The sequence below is a fragment of the Buteo buteo genome, chromosome 6 (assembly GCF_964188355.1).
Source record: "Buteo buteo chromosome 6, bButBut1.hap1.1, whole genome shotgun sequence".
Taxonomy (NCBI): domain Eukaryota; kingdom Metazoa; phylum Chordata; class Aves; order Accipitriformes; family Accipitridae; genus Buteo; species Buteo buteo.
The window spans coordinates 17,833,934-17,854,257 of NC_134176.1; the positions used below are offsets into that span (position 1 = coordinate 17,833,934).

The 20,324-nt window shown below is 39.0% G+C and overlaps 1 protein-coding gene across 2 annotated transcripts in view; it reads right to left on the reverse strand.

The window, feature by feature from the left end:
* The window catches only part of UNC79 (unc-79 homolog, NALCN channel complex subunit), a 114,984-nt gene that overhangs the window by 76,739 nt on the left and 17,921 nt on the right, over positions 1–20,324 (reverse strand). For both annotated transcript variants that reach the window (XM_075029922.1, XM_075029921.1), the window contains exons 5-18: positions 19,756–19,848; positions 18,375–18,430; positions 17,000–17,129; positions 15,384–15,448; positions 13,450–13,538; positions 12,235–12,275; positions 10,930–10,958; positions 9,645–9,874; positions 9,160–9,331; positions 6,560–6,790; positions 4,453–4,643; positions 3,420–3,543; positions 2,058–2,198; positions 470–691 (exon numbers count right to left, since the gene is read on the reverse strand). In XM_075029922.1, coding sequence (XP_074886023.1) covers positions 470–691; positions 2,058–2,198; positions 3,420–3,543; positions 4,453–4,643; positions 6,560–6,790; positions 9,160–9,331; positions 9,645–9,874; positions 10,930–10,958; positions 12,235–12,275; positions 13,450–13,538; positions 15,384–15,448; positions 17,000–17,129; positions 18,375–18,430; positions 19,756–19,848 — 1,814 coding nt within the window. The remainder of the gene's footprint in view (positions 1–469; positions 692–2,057; positions 2,199–3,419; positions 3,544–4,452; positions 4,644–6,559; positions 6,791–9,159; positions 9,332–9,644; positions 9,875–10,929; positions 10,959–12,234; positions 12,276–13,449; positions 13,539–15,383; positions 15,449–16,999; positions 17,130–18,374; positions 18,431–19,755; positions 19,849–20,324) is intronic.

Sequence of the window (20,324 nt, forward strand, 5' to 3'; positions counted from 1 at the left end):
ATTTTAAACTGCCACTGGTGTTGAGGCCCAAGCTCGAACAGCTAGAGTAAATAGACAATTTCAAGCACAGGATCCATGGATTTTACCTGGAGACAGTTATCCAAAACACCTGGCCTTGGCTTCACAATGTACAAATTTAGCTATCCAAAAATTATGCATCTAATCTAAGCCTATCAATAAACCTCTGCTTCTAGTCTGTAGAAATAAACATATCTCCAAGCAGAAGTTCCTTTCACTCATATGAGCTATCTAACATGAATGTGGAGGTATCTAACTTCTCTTCATTGAACATGCACCTGTAACTCCTATATGGGTAAAGGCAGATGACAGCTGTAGAGGGATTTAAATGTTTTATACTTCACACCAGCCCCTTAGCAGAAAGGGACTTAATACAGGATTAAGGGAGAGCCAAAAGTGACTAGAGAACTTCAGTGTCCCCTCAATGTGGATGCTTTTGTGCTGCGAGTACCTGCTTCAAGATGAGATCAAACATCAGAATGAAGCAATTAAGATTCATTTCATCATCTTCACAGTCAAAATCAATTGTCTTTCCACTGGGGTGTCCAAAGTTCTTGAAAGGGCTGTGAAAAGGACTACGTATTGGACTCCGAAATGGGCTCTGGAAGGGGCTTGGGAAAGGACTCAGCATGTTATGCTGAACTCTGCGCCCAGGGTCAGAAGCAACGCTTACCTGAAGACATAAAGAATCAACATGTCCAAATGACTGTTACGCATGTAAGCAAACTCATTCTATACGAAACTGCAGAAAATGGCAAGAACTTCGACAGCCTTACTATTCCCTTCTGTAGCTTTTTTGCAAAATCTACACGTGTCCCTTAATGCCATTAAATGATAAAATACGATAGAAGTACAGGAATCATATCCTGCACAGATGTATACATTCTCTTAAGCTAAGTGGCTGACATCCATTATCTTATTCCTACTAAAGAGGAATTTTAACATCATAAACCAAACAGAAAATTGGTGCAGGCAGTAAAGAAGCCATCAGGTTACAATTATCTGCTCCATGATCCAGGGACATGAACTTCAATAGTAGGAGGCTATCTCAAGAGAACAATGTAACTAAGGCTATACCAAGGATACAGGTAGCTGGAAATGAACTAGACACAACAGGAACAAGATGTGCATGTCTGTATTGATTTATGTCCACACCACAGTAGGCCACCTGAACCACCCTGAGAACCTCTAAGTGTTGCAGGCAGATACACAGTTAGATGACACATGAGGTCTACTTTTAGGCCAGCTGTGGTCTGAAAGACCAGACAGTAAGTTTCTCCATTTTTTCTCCTTAGTTTAGAAATGGTCATGGGCTATGTGTGGGAGTGCTCTCTGCAGAGCTACATCAGAAGAAAGGCAGCCCACGTGTAAGGAATCAACAATTGCCTAGATGTAGTTCCTTAAACCTAAAGCTCTGACCTTTCAAGCACTCTTGTTCCTGCTGTATTTGAAGCACTTTGTCCAAGACTGGGAAGTTAGTCATATCAGTCCAAGTACGTGTAGTGCCTACAGATTTGTACATATTTTCTTCCAGACCATAAGCCTTTGACAGACAACTTTAGATCAATTTTTGCATCTCTTGGATGGGGAAAAAAATGCAGGGCAACAGAAATAAATTCTGCCCTGTCACCCTTCCAAAACATACCTAGGCCCACCAGATTTGTAGTAGAATACAGAAGCTCACTCTGGGTGACCAATTGTCCGTAACAACTTGTTGTTGACGGTTATTAATAGAAGGTGCAGAGAATGAAAATTGTCGGAAAAGATACCAAGAACACTCCAAACGTATCCCAAACAAACCAGTTCACTAAGGAAAAACTGCACAGTTTTTCTGCAGTTCCTGTCTGCATTATCTTTACACTGCCCATGTCATAGAGTGGTATTAATTTAAGAAGTCATGCCGATTTTCTTCCATTTTCAAAATTTATAGTGCTTCTGATCAAATGCTGCCATATTGAAAGATGACATCTTAATTCTTCACATGCATTCTATTAAGAAAATTGTTCTAATCAAAAAAATAAGCAGGATAAATAAGTTACCCTCCGAGCTGCAAGATTTCCCGCCAGTTCACTGACTCTTGATTTTCTTTGATTTGCTAACTCTTTTACAGAATTAACTCCATCAGAAAACATGCTAATTAGTAACTGAAGAGGAACAACAATGTCTAGTTCAGATAACACCTGAGGAAAGACAATAAATAAAAAAGCATGAGTGTCAAGTTTGATCAAAAATGCCAGCTACTTTATAAGAACCTTTATCGTACGATCCTCAGTTCAGCAAGTTCCACACATTTAATTTTGGGATTCAATGAGGTGAGCTGCAAGCTTAGATTTCTGTTAGAATCAGGGCAGAAGAGAACTGGCAAAAAAAGGGTATTTTCAAAATATTTGTTGGCATCCGCTTGGTGCACCTTGAGATCAGTTTTATGCACAAACACACAGGGATATGAGGATGTTCCACAAAAATATTTCTGTAAGCCAGAAGTATTACCAATACTTGGATGAATAACTATTTACTGTATTTATTATTACTTAAAACTGAATTCCTGTATTTATTCTAAAGATCTAGTCAGAACGGTAGCCTACAGGTGTCAACATAGTGACAGGATGGTTATCTGCAAATCACTTAGAGAATATTCATCACCTATTGTCACCAACACTCAGACAAATACGAGCTTGTTTGTACTTGTCATTAACTGCTATTATGTCAAGAAAAATCAAAAAAACCATACTTCACTTGAAAACTCTGCATACCTGAAAATTGCTACAGTCATCAGGTAAACTGGTCTCTGCAGAAGCTAGACCAAAATAACCCCTCAGCAGAAAAGAAGCGATAATGAAGAATACAGGTATTATTCTGAGGTGCTGTGGAAGATTTTATACCCTTTTGAATTCACTGCCCCCAGCTGACATGATTGCCCCTGTAGCTTTTGAACATGAACATTGGGTGAATGCCAGCTTTGTGGGCAAATACAGCACAAATGGGCCAGAGCAGCAGCAAACTTGATGAGTACAGAGCTAGTCTAATCCAGTTCTTCGTATGCAGGAAAATCTACAGCTGCTTCTGGACTCTGGAATTAATTTTGGAATCTACAGACCAAATCCTGTGGAGACTAAAAACTACTGCTGGCAAAAAGTCAGCTGAATGGCCCTAAAGACACAACTGACATTCAAAGGTAAAAGGAATTTCCAGGCTTCCATTATATTGCCCATGATGGGCTAGCAACATAAAGCTTCCCAGGATCTGTCTACCAAGCACCATTACACTGGGGCTAAGCAAAGGGCAGAAAGGTTCCATGATCCTTGGAAAAGTGGCTTCTTTTCCCACCACCCCCCCTCTTTTTTTTTCTTTTCCAAAATCATAGGCTGCTTCAGCATGACTCGTCAAGAGAGAACACTTACATGCAGCCAAAGCAATGCTTGCTCTTGCACAGAGGACGGATACCCTGTGAATCGACAGCTAATGAAGCCAAACATCTCCTCCATGGAGAAAGGGAGAGGGCAAAGTTCAGTGTCAAACATTTTGCTGAAAAGTAGAACAAAAATATAGCATCAATGAGTTACCATGGCATACGCTGTGTGAGATATAACAGAAAACTGGTAGAAAGGCAATCTCACTACCAACACTGATGATGCTTCTGTAATCTTACTTGCACCCTCATCCTCCACAGGAGTTGAGCTAGGTTGCCAATACCACCTGTCCTGACTGCACAAGGTCACCTTTGAATGTGATGATGCACCTTAAGAATTTACATCACATCTCATATCGTGCCCAGTTTCATTTGATAGCAATAACTTTTTCAACATGCAGTGTAAAAATTGGAAAAATTTCTCATTTCACCACTCTTCCGCTATTCCATGTTTACACTAAAAAAGTTTACATCAGTACCTACAAATAAAAACTTACAGTCAGTTTCAGAGCCTCTTCATCAGTTAAAAGCCAATGTGAAGTTTTATTGTCAAAGGCATAAATCAGACACGAAATTATGACTCAGACAGCCACGATTCTTATTCTGGTGTTTTCTTTGCTCAACAGGGGAAGGTATTCACTAAATCAATACAAGTCATCACTCTTTCAGTGACAACTCTGCTAATCCCCACCATTTCTCATCAACAGCTGGCCAGGAGGAGAGAGATGCTTCTTCCACCAAGTTGCAGGAAGCCACTGAAAATGTGCCTTGATCACAGCAAAGAAGCATCCATGTAGTTGGCTCTTGATACAGATTCAAGAATATCAGGAGCAATAAAAGGAAACTTTCCCAAAACTTAAGTGCTTTAGTCTAAATATGAGTTATAAAAAATTCAGAAGGATTCACTCACTACTGTGTATTGCACGCAGGCATTTTTTGTTGTTGTTGTCACCATCTAATTGTGCTAAAACCCTCAACAATCAACATATGCAATGATAGAATGGTTCCTACATATGTCTACATACCTCAACACTTCCCGGAACTCTTTCAGCTGATTATCAGGCACTTCCGTCCTTATAGCTTCCAACCACTCTGGCATAATACATTCCCACACCGGCTGGTTTATCACATTGTATGGAATCAAGCAAAGGATTCGATTCAGCCCTTCTTTTAATTGGGTCACAGCACTACACGATTTGTCCCAGTATCCACCAACCTGTGGGTATTTCCAGGAATCATACTGATGAATGATACTTCTAGTCCCCGTAACTTGCCCAGCACCATAAATTTGCTCAGTGTGTTGCAGCCAGAAAATCATGGGGGGTGATCATCAGTACCTTCCAGCCTGAATTTAGAACTCAGCCATGGAGACTGCATTGTTTTTTTCCTCTCTCATTTGACCCACAGTACACAATAGCACTGCCCAAGATTTAGCTGGTTTGCTCACTTCCAGGCCATGACACAGAGTAATCTCTCATTGTTTACAGTTCTCAACAAGGGACAGATTTGTTTGGTCAAACTTGCACCTTCAATTATTTGCTCTGGGCAACTTGTTACAGAACTTGGTCTGTACCAGGTGCTCTTCTGTGGTTGTTTATTTTGGGGTTTTTTGAGGGAAGGTTCTAAGTGATGGAAACCAAAAAATATACTTCTAAGTAAATAAGTAACTGGCCTACAGAGATTAATTATTCTAACTGACCTCGGATCACATCTGCTGTTCCTGACTAATTGCTCTAGAGATGTCTGCTGTTTTGGCAGCAACTACTGATAATCTCAGCCAACAAAGTATTTTTTCTCCATTCATCACAGCTAATTTCATGGCTGTTTGTCTTCATGTTCTAGTGAACCCTTGCAAATTTGGCAAGTTGCCAGTCTAGTCTTAAGTATTGCAGCAGAGGTAATAAAACTCAAAAAAGGGGCTGAATCCAAGACAATAAAAAGATCCATAATAGATTACAGCATGAGGTTCAGTCCTTCCTTTCCCCTTTAGCCTCAAAGCCCTGATCTCTTTTCCTCAGTTCTAACATTCAATGCATCCATCCACCTCTATAATTCCCTCAGCTGCCCTCCAATCCACCCACAGCCAGGTGTATCTTCAGAGCAATGGTTCAGAGTCAGACATGTGCTGGTCTGTATACCTATGGATGCAGACCATATATTAGGTCATGAAAAAACCATGGATGCACACTTCATCCCTGATGAGGTAATACATCTCACATGAAGTCTTTATGGCCCTTCCTATTCTAGCTACTTAATTTTAGGAAACAAAACCAACATGTCCTCTGGACATTTTATATAAAAGGGTCACAAAATGAAAGTCTTAGAAAAGCACATGTGATATAGTTGGCAGTGATAAATGAGGAAAAAGTCTTAAATCCCTCTCAAATATAAAATTCCTATTTTCATGCTGATGTTTCATTTTCTATAGAGGAATATTCACATGCCTGACTTTGTTGCCTGTCTTCACTATCCAGGTTAAGTGGTGAGTTCTGCTTCATAATTAATGGACAGAAAGAAAGATTCTTTCTAGAAGTGATTCCAGCAATGGTCTCACTTAGGCACCCTGAATGACCTTCCAGATAAATCTCTTTCTCTCCATCAGCAATAAGGCGAACCATGGGAGACTAGTCTCTTAACTGAGTCATTTAAATTAGGTATCTGAAGCTACAGGGGATCAGAATGCCCAAAGTTCCTTTCAGTTACAACTGTGTGATTTCATGAATCTTAATTCACGGCTGCAGAGGTAAGTATGCAAAAAACAGAGAAACATTAGTAAAGCAGACTAGTAAAGGACACGCTTATATCTGGGAAGAGACCAATGATACCTTTTACTAAAGACAAGCTCAGGAGCTTCAGCAGCATAATGGAAATGTGCAGCTACCAAAAATGTACAGTATCTTTCAAATACCTGTAATATTCTTCCAATCTGTCTTCATATTACTGTAAATAATCCCCACTCTCTAACACAGTAAAACTAAAAGTGCTATAAAGAGGAAAAATTCCTGAACTCCACTGCTCCCTCAACCACTGAGATTTCTTTTGCCTTGACAGAGCTGGGGAAGAAATGGTCTTTATACTTAAGACTTTAATCTCTGTGGCAAATAAAGGAACCTTCAGATAAATTATTCTTACCCTGGCAAACTCCATTGGTTTAGGAAGGAGGCACATAACCATGACATCAAACCGGACATCACAAACAGTCTTCAACCACTTAGTAACAAACTGCGGTTTGAGCTTTTCAACCAGGCTACCAACTTCATCATCCATCATGTAAGCTGTAGAGTGAAACCACTGGAATACCATGCTAACCAGCCTTGCTAAACTCTCTGTGGGTGTATTCTCACTAGGAGTGCAAAGGCTCACCTGGAAGACAGAAACACAAATGAAGTTTCATTTCTAGAATTAAAGGTGGGAAATTGTTTGTCTACTGTTTTTTGCATATTCTCAGACATACAAGGATGCAGATTACATAGAAGACAAATGAGCTGAGCAGTTTCAAGCAGAGTTTGGCACAGGACAATTGACAAAACATTTCCAAACCAGAAAATAACTGTAAGAGGGGAAAAAAACAAGCACTGAATTTTTTGTTTCTTAGTTTCAACACTGAAAACATTAATACAGAACGCTTTGACAACCTGAAACATTTTGGTCTGAACTTTAAAATGACTTTCATTTCAAATGGTAATGTAAAGCCTGGTAAAATATATGATACATATACACACATATATATAAAATGTACAAGATAAAAAGACAAACCAAATGAAGTTTCAAAATGTCTGAAAGAAGAGGTCTACTTTATTATATTAAGTGATCTTTGCTTTGCAAAAAGGTTCCCATTTTTTTCTGTCCTCATTTGAGGCAGGAATATGAGTTTTAAGTCCTCAAAAATTCTCAAATAATAATTAATATTCTTCTCCCCTTCTCCAAACTCCCTCTTTCTAAAATAATGTCTGCATTGTAAAACTGTCCCAAATCTGAGACCAAGTCTGTACCCGAGTTCACAGACCAGGGACACCGCTAAGTCCTTAATTACCTGCTATTTGAGCTCTTGGCATCTTCTGGGGACGGGAGACAAAGTTTCAAGTCAGGGTGCTGCACTGAATCCAAAGAATGGAAAATAACAGATGACAGGAGATTTAGGAAGTTCCTTTAACCATCTATCAGCTGTTTGTTGCCACTTCCTAGTGAAAGCTATACTCTCAGCACTTGGCAAGCTGAAACCAGTGACTGCTGCCTTGCAGCAAGTGAACAAAGGAGAAACATTCAAGTCATTTCTGGGGAAACAGCTGACAGCACTGCTTCCCAGAGAAGACCAGAATCCATCTTACAAGTGGCTTTTCCTCCATGTTTTTTCTTGGGATGAGGCAGCTAACGACACCCTTGCCAATTCAAAGTAGAGTCTTTATTGTTCTACTTCATTGCAGCTTGAAGTTAAGGTGTTTGCTTCCTGGTGCTTGTCTCAGTTGAGTGTTAACTCAAAGGCAGTATCGGCCGGCAGCCTTTTTACTAGGAACTCTTGAAATGAAAGGTACTCATTTTATGAAAGAAAACAGCAACCCACTATTTCTCACAATCTGCTGTCTTCTCTGCCAATACTTACTACAGAGAGATCAAGAGATTTTATAAGAATAGAATGAAGTCCATGAGCTCCCCCTCCCTACCACAAAGGTAGACTCTCAATGTCAAGGATGAGGCAAGTACAGTGTAACAAAACCTGTTCTATTCTCACTTCAATTCCACTTCTGGAAAGGTAGATCTTCAGTCTTTACAAAACATCATTTGAAACAGAATACATGAATATGACATAATAAAAAAATTTAAAAAAAAAAAGGCTTTAAGTCTAAAACAACATTAAACAACAAAACCCACAAGATATCAGCAGACTATAGTTTACTTATGTAGTCACTTGAAACAGCACAGCAGCTTTGTTGGCATTGTGGGATTCTAGACCTGCCACCCTGCTGTCCCTGTCTCTGTTCAGATGATGGATGAGGGGTCCTGCTATTCCCCACTTGTCACTAGGTGACCAAAGAGGAGGGAGCCTGAGAGCTCAAGGTGAATGGGAAAGAGCCTGAGAAGGAGAATTCTCCTTAAGTAGAACTGCAGGATCCAATTTCTGAGGATCTACCAGGTTCCAGCCTGGCCTGCTCATGACCTAGCCAGCAGCAGCCCTGCTATTTTGGAATAATCTCTGCTAGCTACTACAGGGCTTCATTCTGTCAACCCACGCCAGGTGAATTAGCTGGAGTACAATGACTGGAACTGATCCAGCTAGACCAACCTGAAGGCAGGAAGGAAAAGCAGCCCACTAAATGTCCTCCAGCCTATTCACAGGTAAGAGAGAAAGCTGAGCTTCCAGAGACTGATGTTGAAAGACAAAGGTGAAAGGTAGATCTTTAGGGGATTGCATTTTAAGGTTAAAATAATGGAACTCAGCAGGGGGCACTTGTGAACAGAAGATGACAGCACATAGAAAGCCAATAAAAAAACTGAGAGTGAATAATTCTGTCATGCACTCTATACAGGAATCAGAGGCAGTCAGCAGCTCCACCCAAACTAGTTCTGAAATCTCCAAGTCTGACAGCTTCACAGAACTCCTTCTTTTTGCTTACAAATCAGAAAAGTATCCAACTAAAGCCAAGAAGTGGAAAAAAAAGAGATATAATTGAGGCTTCAGAAAGAAAAGGAAAGGGAATTGAAAGGAGTGAGAGAAGAGAGCAAGAATTTCTCACCAAGAACCAGATTCCAAACTGGCTCAGGAGGCGTTGGTCATGCTTGTCATCATCTTTATTATCAAAGTCTGTGTTGTCCAGGGAGTGATGGGAAGAGGAGAGGCCCATCTGTCTCCTGCGGTTGAGTTCATGCTCCCTCTGCTCAGCATGAAACTCTGCTTCCTTCAGCAAGCTATAAAACAAGCTTGTGGTCAGTGAATGCAGCTTTCCTGCACTGGATACAGGTATCTGATCAAGAATAACTAAAGGTTAAGGCATCTGATGTCATCATTTTCCTGATAAAAGTAATAAAATAACATCAAATTCTAGGATTCAAGGCTGACTTCTTCCATGAGGACAAGCTGATCAGCTGCAGGAGTTCAGCACCCCTGCTCTGAACTTATCCTGGTGAAACCAAAATCAACTTGCAAAAGATTTGCAAGCAATATTTTCATGAAAGCCTGATCATGCTTTACATATTGATGCCACGTAAGCTGCCGTATTACCTGATCACAGCTTCCACAGTACACACAAGTTCCTCCGCCCCACACTCCCGGGTATTGATAGGGGGTGGCGAGGTCTGATAAAGATGAGTTTCTGCGGCTGCCCCAACTTCACTGCTGTGATGATTTGAATGGCATCTTTTGCAATAGCGCACTGGCCTGTTGCCATGGCGGCCACAGCAGCCCGCTGAGAAGCACGTGACAACAGCTCTTCTGACATGTGAACTACAGTTCTGGAAAATAAAAAAGATTTTATCAGGCCACAAGTATCAGAAAGTGGAACTGAAAACAGGGATGACAGTCAGCACTGGGGAACTGGCTCTAGAGTTAGTCATTTCCAAAATCACTATATATAAGCACAACTGTGTGCAAACTCCTGATGCCAAGTGTCACTGAACTTCCAGAAAGATAAGCTCAGGCCTAAATGCTGAGCCTGGACCTAAAACGTCACAGTTGCTCTTCTTTTGGAGCAGACCAAACCAACATATAAGTCATCAGCCTTAACTTTCTGGCTTGAAGCAATCTCTAAAATTTACAGTAGTTCTTTTAACCCCTGCTTATAGTTCAGAATGTCTTTTTAAATTATGTGTAGCAACAGGCAGATCCTTAGGAGTGTAATCAATGGTGCCACATCAGTTTATGCTATCTAAGGATCTGCCTTATCATAGGTAACTGTCCAAACCTCCAAAATATGCACTACCTTTATTTTTGCCACCTGGTAATCCAGCCCAACATAAAAGCTTTCTTTACCACATAAGATCTAGAATATGTTATACACTGTATTCCTCATTATTAAAATGTTATTAAAACACACTAGCTGGTATGTATTGCAAGCAGATTCTTTTTGTCAGCAATCTTTTTAGAGCCAAGCACTGAAGACTTTCAGTCCATATATTTTTAAAAATATACAGTTTACAGTAGGATTTTTGTCCAATTTAGGATTAATCCAAGACTTCAAGGAGATGAGAAGATATAAACACTTAGATTTAAAATTAATCTCTTGCTCTATCCTCTTCATAAGCAGAGTTAAAGAATAAAAACTGAGCTCAACTGCATAATTGAATTGCTTTACTAATTGCCATTTCAACAAAAACCTAGAACATCAAACATGAGCAGTTTTAACAAAAAGAAACCTTGCTGCTGAATCATTCCCATCCACCAACAAATGCATTCATGGAAAAACTGTGAAAATTTGGAATGGTACAAAAAAGAACGCACCACATAGTAATGGAATGACACTACACACAACATCAAATCATGCCCCATCACACAAATGACTAAATCTTACCTTCTTCTGACATATAGCAGATATTTCAGCTGTAAGGGGAAGGCATACAAAACATCAACACAGAATGACGATCCTTCTGTTTTACTATGGCAGCCATGGGAAAATGGACTTGCTGCAAGAAGTCTCTGAGGCTAAACTTGTGTTTCCAGATATTACTGAAACCTCTAAGCCTGTTGGACTGCATGAGGTAGGACACTGTATACTTAGGCCTACTGGCTATTTCTACGCTGAAATAAAAGAACAGCCTTGGTGCATTAAGTGTGGTGCGCTCTGCATCCCATCCACCTTCTGCCTATGCTTCTGCCTCACGGACAGACTTGTAGAAGTACACCTGCAGGCACACTACTGTGGCATGCTGTAGGAGACATGGCTCAGATGTGCCTACACTGCCTGTGAAAGCTTGCAGGATAAAAGATTAGTGAATATGGTTGAAAAATGTAGAAGCAGCCACTATGTCTGTGGCCCATAACTCCATAGCAAAATGTTTGCAGATTCAACCTGTAAGCAGTAGCTATTCAGTCTGTTGCCCTGGCAACATCTGATTCAGTAAATATAGATGCCTGAGTAAAGAGAAGTACTTCCCTTAAGTAAATAAAACATTCTTAATCTGGAGTAGATTTCAACTAAAAGGAGACAGAAAAAAAATCACCACTGCTTAAGAATTTTCAGTTTGCAGAACAAAGAGAGAGAGAGTGTCTTTGTTCTGTCCTTGAAAGGGTTATTTTAGAGAATATGTGACTGCCCTTGTAAACCCAGGAAATTCTGATTAGTCTGTCAACAAGCTTTGTCTGCATTCTGGTACATAATAAGGTGTCAGGCTCTCTCACTGGCCGAAGGACAATGATTGGATCAATGACTGGATCACTGAAAAATATTTTATGTCCTTTTCCGATATCCTTTACAGCCTTCCATTCATAGCATAGATTCTCAGAAGCTTTAAGAGCTTTTGAGTCAGAGCCAGGTTACTGGAAGAACTAGCCCCTTTTTTTGGACACCAGTCTGGGACACAAATACTTTTAAAAAACTTGGGCCCAGCTGTGGATGCTTCAAGATTTGAAAATCTGTTTGCTGTCTCTGTTTCCTCACACATAAAGAGTTGCATACTATTTCAGATAGAGGATTAGTCAATTTTTTATAGTACTTTAAGGACATTAAACAGTATTAAGTGCAAGCTACTCTAAAATTTTATGAAATATCTTTAGACTAGAACACAGCATTTCAAGTAATACAGTATGCAGAAATATCAGAAAGCATCGGGTTGTACAATTATGATTAGTTTGTACCTACCATTAAAATACCTCTTACCTTGTGGTAGAAGAACATCAATCAACCATTCACTGTGATCCCTATAAAAATTGTATATCTAATTAGCTTTCCATTTTTTATATATATGCATTTCTTTTTGCACAGAGGAAGTTATCTAAATTAATGTGGCAGGACTGACATTATTCTGAAGCTGTTTTTTTCAAATGTAGTTTTATAAATTGCAGGCTGCTTTACATTACCTCTCTTTGTTGTGCCTGTCTTATTGCAAATTACCACTTTGCTGATGTTGGTCCACCATGTTCAAGGCTTTCAAAAAATTACTTTTAAGGCATAAATTTATCAACTTAAAATAGCATGTGCTCTGAAAGTCTGATAGCTAAGAAATGATAGTGAAGAATAACAGATGAACAGAGAAAAAAAATAAAATGTACCACTACTCTTTTCTGTGAGCCTCCTTAGAAGGTATGCTTCTACCAAATTCAATTACTTTTTCCTGCAGCTTTAAATCAATGATGACTTAAAAATCTAAGGTGAGATGTAACTGCTTTTCCTACAGCTGTTGTGATATAAAGGTGTCTTAAACTGGAGACAAAAAACCCCATGTAGCTTCTGAACTACCTGTAACCTTGTCCATTTGAACTAATGACTGGAACTCTCCATAAGTATTAATAGATCTTATAAAGTAATACAAACCAAAAAGTAATATTAAAAAAAATATTTTTAAAAGTTTAAAAAAAAAGAATAAGTGAGTTTAATTCATCTCAGGCTATATTACTTCCAGGTACTGGACAAGCCTGGACCAATTTCAATCCTTTACCCTGCTGCTTCACAGTATACCCTAGACAACAATCTGAAATACATGTTACAGAAAAGTAATAAAGTCTCTGTGAAAGAGCTTTCATTGTAAGGTGCTGCTTTTAACAGCAACTAAAGGATGAGGACAAAAAAACTTTTCGTAAGCAAAAGCTTGTACATTAATGAGGTCCCCCTATCACAGTCAATGCATCCCACAGTATCCATTCAGAGATCTTAACTTTAAAACTCACTACTGTTCAAGCTAGATGCAAATGCTGATCATGTGGGATAAATTTCTGTAATCCTTATTCATACTGAGTGGCGGTGTGCTCCATATATTTCAACAGGGTTATCTATATAAATTATATGCTAATCATACTGAAATAAAGCATAATTCCAGAGTTCTGCATGCTGCAGTCTGACTACATCTGATCATTTTCCAGCTCTTAGTTTACCTACCCTGCAATTCTCTGGCTGCATTCTTCACAAAGATATAGGGGAGGTGGCTTATCACCCAAAGCCACAGACAAGGATGGGTCAATGCACATCTGAAACACAAAGAAGGAAAAGAACTAACACATCTGTTCATTGAAGCTCACTGAAAAAGTTCAACACATTAATGCTAGGACATACAATCTAACACAGCTTTGATATGTGTTGAGAGCATTTAGTATTCTAAAAGATGGTACTCAGCATCTGGCAGTACAGGATCTCAAATTATATCTAGCAAAGAAGAGGGATGTAACTGAAAATGAGAGCCTATGGGAAGAGAACAGGACATATTTCAATATCAGTATTACCACTCTCTGAAAGACAAGTATATTTTGTGTTACACATTTACATTGCATAGTCATGATAGACTTACTCTTTGTTTTTTTCCAAAGAGATAGTCACTTAGAGGATCCATTCCTTAGGACAAAGTAATGTAAAAGTCTAGATTTTTCTCTCTCAGTAACACCTCTTAGCAAAAGCTAATTTTCAGTCATCAGAGTTGTTAACTATACAGCACAATTCCAGTGACAGAACGAAGACTATGGACCCACAGTTCCCTTGGTAGCATAGGTCCAAACTTTGTCTTGCATTAGCTTTTATCCTTAGCCAGTTACAGAAAACTACATTACCCAGTTACAGAAAACAGTTAACAGCCAGTTACATACACATTTGTCTGTTTTGTACTATTTAAGGAAGAGCTGAACAGTAGTATACATGCACAATATCTTAACCACTTAAATCAAAATGTTTCTTACTCCATTCAAGCTCAAGATCTTATTTATAAAGACAAATGCCTCTTTGAATGTTTCTCTTCTTTGTTAATCAAATTTACATTCATCTATCCAAGAGGCAACAGGCTGCATTTTTCTGAGTGATGACTGATCAAGACTGGTTGTGTCAAAGTTAAGCTAAGAAATCATTCAAAAATATTGAGGTATTTCATCGGCAAAACTCGGAACTGTAGATTTCACTGATATTTGCTTTACTCAGTGATCAGTCTGAATCTGGTGATCACTACAACATGAAGCAAAACCTTCCAGCTTTTTTTCCTGTGAAAAGGGATCATGGAGAATGATTGGAGTGGGCAGAAAAGTGCTCCCTTGCAGGACTTGTGAGATAGGTGTCACCATTATGCCCTATCAGTATCATGGCCAGTGGAAAAGGCTCATTGAAGAACTGCTTGACTAATTTAATTACGTTTGTATACGAATTGATGCCAGGAGAACTGGTTGTATCTACATATTTAACTAGATACAAATCTAATTAATTAGTACACCTAACTGTAGTATGTCCTGGACTTGGGATGCTGTTCTTGCCTCTGCCATCAAATTGTGCTATGATCGTGGTCAAGCCATTTTACTTTGTTACCCAGCACGTAAACAGGAAAGACATTTACCTCCCTCAAAGAGGGCTGTAGAAGAGGTAAGTAAAGCTTTGTTGCAATTTGCTTTAGGACACATTCCAAGCAAAGGATCACAATCAGAGTAGATGCGTTGTATGACCTCAATCAAGATACCAAGGTGAACATGTACCTATGTAACTGACATAATGTTTCCTGTTTATAGCAATATTTGTGCACATATTTACACACATATATGTGTTCAGGAAAATATTTACATGGTTAAGCCAGGAGCCAGCTTAGAATTTTATAAAGTGCTCTGCAACCGTCCCCATGTTTAATATGAAGACTTGGCCCACAGTAGTTGGAGGAAATATCCCATCTTGCTTTAGGTAGCCAAGGAACATATTCACAAAGCCCTGCCCTGGTCTTGACAGGCTTTGCTGTTCCCTTAGCTCCTGCTCTTGGTCACCTGCACACAACCAGACCATATGGCTGGGGTCTAAGTGCAACCTCCTATCCCCCAGATAGTTGGGTTTGACCCCTGAAGAAACAGCAGTACCTTCACAGCTGGTTTGTTAATAGCATTATGGCATTCAATGTGCTGGCAATGAATAGGATTCCAGGCTGCAAAACCAAAACAGAGCTGATTAATAAATGGAGAAAATATATTTATATTCTTTGTGTCTAGTGGTATCAATTGAGAACAAGATCCTCTTGTACTAAGTACTATACAAATGTGAGACAAGACCTAGCCATTCGTCAGGAAGCCTAACAATTACAATAAACAACCTAGAATATACATGCCTACTGACTTGTTTGGGATATAATTATGAAATGAACTAAGAACTCAGCGAAGAAATGGAAAAAGTGAGACGCAGACATCCCCATTGTAGACCCTTCCTGATCTCACCAACACCTTTAATTAATTAATTAATTATCTTTCCACTCCAGGAGCAGGATGGTAGGAGTAGCTGACCAAATTCAGTAACATTCTCAGGCAAAATAAAAACACAGCTATGATAAAGGAAAACTAGTCCAGCCACAGAAGGAGCCTTAGCTTTGTAATGACAAGAAGTAAAGAACAAAGGTATGTTCAAGTGGCATCACTTGGACGCTATACGGGATGCCCCCAGGTCAAAGTGCCATGCAACTGCAGATAATACTCATCCCATTCTGGGATGCATTAACAGAACATTTACATATAGGAAAATTATTCCAGTCCACCCAGTGCTAGTAACAGCTCAATGGAATATCATGCTTAGTTTACAGACCTGCTTGCATGTGAAGTGATGCAGAGCAGTACAAGAAGAATGTTTTTTTAAAATAGTCAAGAAAACCTATCAACCCTTCAAGGGAAGGCTTTAGAACAGATCAGACAACACATAACAGGAACATTCAGGATGTACTTGGTCTAGGGAGTCTTCTAAGGTCTCTTCCAACCCTTCACTTTGATTATTTAAAATGTCGCATTCTGGCCCAGAAATTTTAAAAGTGAACAAAACACATCCCATATGACAGAGATTATTTGAAACAGGTTGAGACAGGCAAGCAGGAAAAGCAAGTCATGAACTGCTGCTGGAGACTCCCCACCATAGAAGCACAATCCCATCAGTACCATTGGGGAGTTTGGTGGACAGAGGACTTCATACCATCCGCCTACTCAGCTCCAGCTGCATTGCTGGCTTTGTCTCTCATTTTCACCCTATAGTCAACCTTAAGAACTTTTCCATTATACTGACTGCACCTGACAAGACCTGACTTTTTTTGACAGTAACAGCCAGATAAGGAGTCTTAGCAACAGCAGCAGTGATAGCAGCTGGCACAACAAAAGCAACCAAAGCAATAATTGAAAGGAACATAAGCCAGAACCCTTGTGAGGCCAATAAGGCAGTTTCACAGACCATTTGGAACACTACATATATTTCTTCTCCTGTTCTGGTTTAGTTAGTATTGGGAGTTACACAATATATTTAGTAGCCACAATCACAGTTTTTATTTTTCGTAAGATCTTTTGGAAATACAGAGAAATAGATATTGTATATACTTATGAAAGTACCAATTTATCAAACAAAAGATTTCAAAATACATCATAGAACTGTAAACATGTGACATTAACACACGTCTGATCATCTCCTTTATGTTTATTTTGGCCTACACAAAAACAGCTGCACTGACCTGTGTACTGCAGTCCTCTGTACTCACTGATTGCACCAGGTGGTTTTAAATTGGGCCAATAGTGAAATAACATTTGTACTGCTGGAGGTTTAACTTGAGATGGTCCATAGGCTATCACATACAGCAAATCCTAAGGAAAGACACGTATAAAATGTTTATTTTGCAAGGTAACAAAACACAATTCAATACATATTACTTGTGTTCAAAGATACTTGAACACACAAAATGTATATGTTTCATGCCCTACGAAATGTCCTTTGTACGCTCTTACAAGTAGATTAGATGACTAACTTCAACAACATGTTCACAATTGGCTTCTGAGTTTGATCGGAGCATCCAACGGCTACCACCCACCCACATAGTGTACTAACACATAGCAAATGAAGCCTCTGTCTAGCCATGGAACAAAGAGGTGTGAGATCATAGATAAATAAGTGGATTCAGATCAGATTCAGGCTAAGACAATACTCACAAATAGTCCTTGTAAAAGTTCAGGCCCACATAAACTGAGAAGATTGGTCATTACTAAAATTTCTACTAACTGGAGCCACAACGACATAGTATTTAGGAAATGGAGCTGTGTTCTACAAAACATGAAGCTGCTTCTGTAACCTAAAAATCAGAAGGACCTTCCTCTCCATAATCCAGAAGGAGGATTGGATATGAAGATGTCATGGTTTAACCCCAGCCAGCAACTACGCACCACACAGCTGCTCACTCACTTCCCGCCCAACTGGTGGGATGGGGGAAAGAATCAGGAAAAAAAGTAAAACTCATGGATTGACATAAAGACAGTTTTATAGAACAGAGAGGAAGAAAATAATACTGATAATAATAATAATAAAATGACAATAATATTAATTAAAAAATTAGAATACACAAAACAAATTATGCACAATGCAATTGCTCACCACTTGTCAACTGACACCCAGTTAGCTCGCGAGCAGAGATCCACTCCCCCTCCCCAGGCCAACTTCCCCCAGTTTATATACTAGTCATGATGTCCATGGTATGGATTATACCTTTGGCTAGTTTGGGTCAGCTGCCCTGTCTGTGTCCCCTCCCAACTCCTTGTGCCCCTCCAGCCTTCTTGCTGGCTGGGCATCAGAAGCTGAAAAATCTTTGACTTAGTATAAACACTACTTAGCAATAACTGAAAACATCAGTGTCTTATCAACATTCTTCTCATACTGAATCCAAAACATAACACTATACTAGCTACTTATAAAGAAAATTAAGTCTATCCCAGCCGAAACCAGGACAGAAGATAATTTATAACTTTTTTTGCACAGTCAGTTCAATTTTCAAGCCATCTGGTTTTCATTACTATCCAAATACAGTCATTTCCACAAAGTATATATGATCATAAACTTACTTTCCATACTTCTTGCTTATATTTCATGAGGCATTCCAATAATTGGCAGTGATACACTGAGAGAGAAAAGACAGTATAGACATAATATTGAAATGGAAACTCAAGTTACAGAAGTGATGTAATTAGCTGATTGGTTTTGCTTTGTCTGTCCAAAATTCAGTATGTCATTTAATTACTTTTTATTTTAAAGGTTTTGTTGAATAATCATTGCTCTGAGAGTCATCACAAAAGATTAGAAATTAAGTATTAGTAATTTGTTTCTGCCAAGGAATGCAGTAAGATGAGTATTAGGAATATACAGCTTTTTGCACATCAATGGAGATCTTTTTCAAACACATCTAGTTTAAGAATATCTGCTAATTCACTTAAACTTTGTCCCTCTGGCACAGTGTAAAGCTGTAAATGGGTAGGTATCTTGCCATTCATCTTGAGGCAGTAATGGAAGTCACATGTAACAATACGTTATTCCCATGTATACACCAAAGGCTATAGGAGCCACTCTGCATCAAACAAACATAAGAGCCAAATGAACTACTTTATATGTTTGACTTGCCCAAAACCACAGGGGAACATTTTCTTCAGATAGCTGGAACATGGAATTCAAAAACAAAAATAGAATGTTTCATGAAAAAAACTAACTTGTGCGAGTAGCTTTTAAAAATAGTGTGCCGCTTTTATTTACTGTTGTGAACTACATTAGCATGATGTGCACTTCTCATGCACATACTGCAGCGTGGGGTTCCTCCACACACACACCACCTACCCATCTACATAAAGTGGGAGATAGGGAGATAGTTGACTATCCTGCAATGTAACAGCTCCCTCAGGTTAAATTTTGTTTCAATTTGGGTATGTGATCCCGCTGATTCAAGTGGCACTGCACCACAGTGAGAAAGAATGGCCCTGTGTTTAGATACTTATAATTACATTTAAATTCATTATAGTTCTGTTGAGCCTGCAGCCCGCATTACCTGTTGTCTTTAAAAAATAGTATCAGTTGTGAACTTGGTGGGATATGAATCATAGTATAAAACAAACTGTTACTATGAATTTGTATAGTCAAAGTTAGTGGTGATTTCTCTCCAACACTGATGTTATATATCAACACTATTTTCTGATGTCAAGCAAGAGCAGATCAGAGTCTCCAATCCTGGGCCAAATCCTATTTCTTCATCACAATGAGATCTCTTACCTACACAATGATTACTTCAAGCACGATGCTCAGAAATTCCAGTTTTGACTAAAATAATTTATTTTTCATCCTGTATTGGATGGTGAGACAGATTTTTCCCATTATCTGAACTTTTCTGATTGCATTTGACAGTACTGCATGACTCACAGTTTTGGAGAGAATGATACCATGCTGCAGGTTTACACATACCCGGATTTGATGTGTACTGCATTGCAATCATTAGCATTGATGATGCAGATAGATTGACATGTGCTGGAACACCTTCTCTTTTTGAGGATCCCACTTAAAAGAAAGAAAAAAAAAAACATTTTCTATTGTATAACAAGGAAAATTAGAAAAGAATAGCATATAACTGATTCCAACTGATGCAAATAAAATTCTTAAGGTACTATGTCCTTAAAAAAAAAAACAAAACATAAAAACCCTAAAAAACTAGAGACATTCTGTATCGGGAGGGTGTGAAACCCCTCTTCTGTTGGAAGAGAAAGATCACTAAGAATACGGAACTGCTTCACAGACCGCACACCTGGTTTTCCAGATCAGTAAGATTTCATTCTCAGAGCTGCATTAACCAAAGACAGTGATCTTCTCAGGCACTCTCCTTCAGCACCCACAGACTGGTCAAAACAGCATCGCTTGTATAGTCAAGTGCACCTAGGGCTTAGATTGTAGGAAAGGTAAGGAAGAAGTGGAGAGTGAAGAAACAAGAAAAAATGGAAAGTCTGCTGTTGAGGTATACTGATAAAGGGCTGGGGCTC